Source organism: Dunckerocampus dactyliophorus, chromosome 6 (genome assembly GCF_027744805.1).
Source record: "Dunckerocampus dactyliophorus isolate RoL2022-P2 chromosome 6, RoL_Ddac_1.1, whole genome shotgun sequence".
In the NCBI taxonomy this organism is placed as follows: Eukaryota; Metazoa; Chordata; class Actinopteri; order Syngnathiformes; family Syngnathidae; genus Dunckerocampus; species Dunckerocampus dactyliophorus.
The window spans coordinates 20,783,052-20,789,051 of record NC_072824.1 but is presented as its reverse complement, the minus strand read 5'-3'; the positions used below and the strand labels follow the sequence as shown (position 1 = coordinate 20,789,051).

The 6,000-nt window shown below is 44.5% G+C and overlaps 1 protein-coding gene across 15 annotated transcripts in view; it reads right to left on the bottom strand.

Moving 5' to 3' along the window:
* Positions 1 to 3,254: 3,254 nt before the first annotated feature.
* Positions 3,255 to 6,000, bottom strand: part of adgrl3.1 (adhesion G protein-coupled receptor L3.1) — a 194,045-nt gene continuing 191,299 nt past the window's right edge. For all 15 annotated transcript variants that reach the window (XM_054778917.1, XM_054778902.1, XM_054778901.1 and 12 more), the window contains one exon: positions 3,255 to 5,591. In XM_054778917.1, coding sequence (XP_054634892.1) covers positions 4,951 to 5,591 — 641 coding nt within the window. In that variant the 3' untranslated portion in view covers positions 3,255 to 4,950. The remainder of the gene's footprint in view (positions 5,592 to 6,000) is intronic.

Sequence of the window (6,000 nt, the reverse complement as noted above, 5' to 3'; positions counted from 1 at the left end):
TCTTTAATGTGACCCTCATTATTGCTCCATGCCAGTGCTTCTCAAATAGAGGGACGAGCCCCCCTGGGGAGGGGGGGTGGTCAGAGGGGCGTCAGAGGGAGGGGGAACTATACTCATAAAATGTCTTTAAGGTTAGTAGGTCTGTTATAGTGTCTTTATATGTACTGTATTTTCTGGACTGTCAGTGGTTCTTTTCATAGGTTGGCTGGTCCTCTGACTTATACTGTAGTCAGGTGCCACTTACTGTATATTGAATGTGAATTCATACTGACTGACGTGAATCAAGGAGTGACCATTACTGTCAACAGCTGCTAGAAGGACCTCTAAGGTTTGTGACAACAACAGTGATGTGGAATGAGATTGGGAACTTGGTGAACTTGCTTCTTCCTACCTTGTGTCGTTCAATAACCTGCTTGTCCAGACTAAATGTCTGTTCTAGGCCTTGAATTTTGTGAAATACATTTCTAAATACAGTCAAACTTGTCTATAGCGGCCACTACAGGGAGACTGCAAAAGTGGCCGCTATAGACAGGTGGCCTCTATAGACAGGTTGGCGTCCAGTTTGAATGTTGACCAGTAGAGGAAAAAAAAAGAAAAAAAAAAGGGGGGGGGGGGGAGAAATAATAATAATGTTGACCAGTAGAGGGCACTGTGGGACTGCGGATAACAGTTGTACAGCACTACTAGGCTTGTTATTATCCACCACCCACAGAACAAAGCTGTGCTAGTAATGTCTTACGCTTGTTTTTAATATTTTACTTTTTATACGGCAGTGTCATTACAGCTGTAGTTCATCAGGAAGTGACGGGAAGTGACGGTGGGCGTCCCGAGCAGGAGAGCTAGGCTCTGTGCTAGATGTGAGTTTCGAGAGAGTTGGGAAGTGTGTTTATGTTGGCGTGGATGTAAAGTCCTGCAGTGTTCTCCGCTGTTAATAAAGCCATTAAAGTGCATCGGCGACGTGAGTCTCTCCTTCCCCACAACAAGCGGCATTACAGTATTGACCAGTGCACACCAGGAAATAAACGGTGTCATTTCTTACAGGCATTGGCTGGACAGCTATGTAGTGGGGCTTGTTTAACCTTTGCCTTGTGGGCAAGCAGGAAGGAGAGACGATGCTGAGAGATGTGTGTGTGTTCTGAGCTGCTGTCTGGTGGCCGCGTTCAATAAATAAAGTTGGCAGAAGCAACAGGAGAAGTTTCCTTCTTTGCTTCGGAGCTGAATAACACTGACAAGTTAACAGACTAGTAGCGAACGGAAAAGAAGACGGCTTTTTTTGTGTCGAATACAGAAGATGAGGACTTTGATGGATTTGTGGATGAGGATTGATGAAAAATAATGTGAGTACATTCTAAAATACTTCAGTTAAGTACAACCGAACTCAGTTTTGCTCCCGCTGCCGCATGCATGCTAGCGTATGTTTTTTTTTTTTTATTGTAGCGTCGCTGGGAGCACGTCCTGTTCCCAGCCTACTTTGCGGTAATGTTTTGGTGCAAATGCTCTTAAAGTTACAGGTTTGACCAGGAAATAGCAAGCGCAAAAGAAGATGGCTTTTTTATGTGGAACAACTGACAGTTTGTGTGGATCTTGTGAATGATTGTGACTGAGCTAGGACTCAGTAATTAAAGTCTACACACGACAGCTTCATTGATTAAAAAAACAAACTTTTTTTGTGCATGAAGCTTCTACTTGAGTTGGTAATTTGGCCGCTATATGCAGTCAGATATTGACCAAGGGAGACAAAATGGGTGGCCGCTGGCCGCGTTGGACAGGTGACTGCTATACACAGGGTCTATAACATGTAAATTTGCTGAGGGGGATTTTTCAGTGGCCACTATAGGCAGGTGGCCGTTCTATAAAGGTGGCCGCTAAGACAGGTTTGACTGTAAATGCAACTTATAGTCCAAGGTGACGTCCGTGTTTTTTCCCTTTTCATTCCTTTATATTAGTCTCCCGCTGTGTCCCTGCGCACTGCCGCCTCTCCATTCGTGTGTGTGTGATGAAGACGCTCGCATCGTCTTCCGCTGTGGAACACACGTAAACAAATGGCCGCGGCGCTCCGTCGCAGATGAATCACACATGCACACATCATCACATGCACACAAATAGAGAGGCGACAGTGCGCTGGGACACAGCGGGAGACAAATATAAATGATTTGTGACGTCTTTTTTTGAAGAGGCATTTGTATGATGCAAATGTACTACTCTTTTGAACGCATATTGTTTTGGGAAGACAAACTCTTTACTTAAATGACACAGCAACTAAGCAGAACTACGTTCCTCGTCACAGAAAACCGACCAGAACTGGACTCGTGGGGGGTAAGTCACTGTTGAAATAGTCCACTGCTCGTGGGGATGTCATACTACGAACATATTCCGTTTATTAATATCGAATCCAACATCACGTAAAAGCACCTATTGCGGTCGGATCTGGACCCAATTAGCCGCGAAAGTGCATGTCTGGATAAGAATCATTTGTCAATATTTTAAGAATCACATCCGACAAATAGCGCAGACATTTGTCAAAATATTCAAGCAATTACCTTCAAACATGCTGGAATTATTGTACGACAACAAATCAATAAACCCAACTTTTACATTGAACAATAGAAATGATTAGCTAGTCATACTTGGAGCTCTTTTCCATCAACAGTTTTCCCTCAACGTGACACTTCTCTGTAAACGCTCACCTGGCTAAAAGCACAATGTAAAGTGAATACCTCAGGCCATAATAGGCTCCCTGCAACAAGATTACAACTAAAGCCCAGAGACAGCATGACTCCCGAGGGGGAGATTGGTCGCCTTGTAATCGGCAGGTAATCATCGTCAACAAAGTGAGCGAGATATAACGCAACAGTGGAAAAGTGCTGTGGACAAAAGCATGATCTAAGTGCACTTGAATTCTGACTTCACTTACTTTACAATCACAAAGAAGCACCCTTTGTGAAATGAATACGCTTGGTGTCACAGCAGGTATTAAAAATCAATAAATACATTGAAAAAAATCTAGAAATCAACATGTTGCATAAGCCATACAATACAATAATTAAATAACTGAAAAAAATACAAATGTTATTAATATTATATTAATAGTGGTAAATATCGTATGAGCCTAAATTTAGATTACAAAAAGCTACCGCATGTATTCTACACTAACACCATGTCATCTCCCTGAAGGAATAGCAGGGCCCGGCCGGGTGCATCGGCAATGTTTACATTCCATCTCCACCAGCGAGGCTGAAGAAAAAGTCGCAACGCTAGTTCAGTAATTTATTTGTTGGCAAACAACTTTCACTGTTACAACAAATATTAGTTATGAAATCATTCAACTTGGTAACCCATACAAAAAAGAATAAATAATCAGCAATAATATCGGAATAATCAACATGACCTTAATAATTTAAAAATAAAGAAACAAATCAAAAGAAAGCACTCCATGTGCCACTTTATTTACTCCTGCATAAAAGTCATCCTCTTTTTTTTCTGCTTTCTTTCAACCGATAAACAGATAAATAAATAACTTCTCTCTCGGGAAACTTGGAAGCCGCTCGCGGGATACACGTGGAAGCTACACTTCATACAAACTTTTGAAAATGTCCCTCCTCAATAAGTAAACATTGGATTTAACATTAAACAGTGCTGCAGTGTGCAGAGAGTTCACATCTTCAGTACACATTGGTGGTGTAAAAAAAAAAAAAGTAAAATAAAGTAATGGCATTTCTTTCAATTTTTCATACTGAGAATGACATTCAATTCCCATTTTTTTTCTTTCTTTTATTTTGCACAATGAGTACGGCTAGGTAATGTCAAATGGTAGAATATTTGGCAATAAAAACAATATGCTTTATATATAAGTTACTCCAAAATACCTGGTGTGTCTTTCCCACCCAGGTGCCCCTGTGTGCCCCCCACCCCAAAAAAAAAACTTCCAGAAAAAGTGTTTCCATAGTAAGCACCACTTTCTTTTTCCCTTTCAACTACACAGTGTAAAATATATAGTAACAATTTGCAAAATGTAAGTGAGCGTGGTGTGGCTGTAAACGGACCAAAACTGTGCGTTGGGTAAATGCATATTAGTCAGAGTGCGCTAAGAAGTTGCTCCTTACTGCTTCCATCACCCCTACGTGACCAGACAGTTCCGAACAGTTCCACAGACAACTGAAAAATAACAACTGGCCATATGCAACATTTGTATCTGTATTCTATACAATACATAGAAATGATTTAGTCACTTTGTCGTAATTCTTTTGATAACTGAAGTCTTCTACTGAAGAAAGGAGGAGAAACCGGCCGTTCTCGTCCACCGGATCTCCCGTCTTTGTTATTAGCGAAATAAACAGCAGCCGCAGTCACGAGAACTTGCAGGAACATATGACACCAGCCTGGACACGACTCCCATTGAGCAGATATGAACAGGAAGAGAATTTAGAATGTCAGAAAAGATACGGTTAGAGTTTGCTTGCTGAGGGATTTTTATCATACATCCTCCACTTGATTGGCAGGTAGTGGGGGCGGGGCCTTTGCCTGAGACCAGTTTATGTTGCGGCTGGATGGCCTCAAAATGTGTCTTTTAGAGTGAGATCCACATACAGAAACACAGACGATTCCTTATTAACCAGGAGAGTGGGGGGGTCAGAACCTCAGTCGTGGTAATAGTGGAGACTCTGATCTCCTTGAGGTCCAGTTGGAGAACTTTCAGGTCCAACACATAAAATTACAGATCCCTCCCTGCTTCTCTCCCTTCCAGGTCCAAGGTTCTCCTCAAGGTTTGATATTCACAAAGTGGCTCTCAGCGCCGCCCTCTGATGACAATACATTCAGCCCCTTTATTGTTGTGGACCATGATGAGAGTTTCACGCAGCTCTTAGTCCAGGGGCGGACCCGCTTGGCCTGTCAGTCAACAACAGTGGAAGGTAGTGAGCTCAGGGAGGGACAGGAGTCTCTTGGTGGACTCTATAGACTGGTGACCAGGTGGGAAGGGTCCACAGGGGGCTCCTCAGGCGAAGAATCAGACTCCTCCTTGCTGCCGGACACCATGTAGCCATCGCTACCTCCGCGGCCCATGTGGTAGTAGCTCTGCAGCTCGTGAAGGTGGTTCCTGGAGCCCAAGTTGGGCATGCTCTTGTAGTAGACGTCGTCTAACTCTGGCGCAGTGGCGCTCTTACAGGGCTGCAGTTCTCCTGAGCTATCTTCCTCGCCGTCCGTTAATCCATTCACCTGGGCGTCTGGGAGGTCGGTGAGAACCGGCATGCTGGTGTACAGCGAGTCTCTGTGGCTGGGCGAGTGTGTGTGCTCGTCGGTGTGCTCATTGGTCAGCAGGGGGAAAAAGCTCTCGCTGGTTTCCTGCGGGATGCGGCGAGGCCTCGAGTAGCTGTGTGGGGGAGGCGGCGGCGGGTGGCTATCTGGAGGAGGGGGCCGCGGCGGTAGGAGCGGCGCATTGGATTCCTCTCGGATGATTTCCAGACCTAGGTTCTCCTCATGGGGGAAGGCTGCGGGGTTGTCCAGCACCATGGGGCCTCCGTCCTCTTTACCGTTGCCCACACAGCCTCCTACTCCACTGCTGCTGGAGCTACTGCTGCCTCCTGCCAGGCTCCCTGAAAGAAAACATGTGTGCTTAGGACTTTCACATTCTTCACTCTTTAGAACGAGAAACATCATTTGGCTCTCTTGATCCTGGACAAACCTTTGCAGCTGCATGCAACATTTGAAACATGACTGAGGAAGTCCACGGGAATTATCCCACTTAATCATCCACGTCAACAACTATCTAGGACGGGGGGGGGGGGGGGGGGGGGCATTTTGGGGCTCAAGAGGCAAATTTGGTTTACTGAATTGACAGACAGATGGAGGTAAAAAATAAATACACTCTAGTGCAGGGGTGTCCAAACTTTTTCCAGCGGGGGCCACATACTTAAAAATGAAAGGATGCAAGGGCCACAATTTCACCTTTGTAATGTAGGTGAAATGCTACTAAAAATGACGTTTTTTCTAAGAGTTTATTCT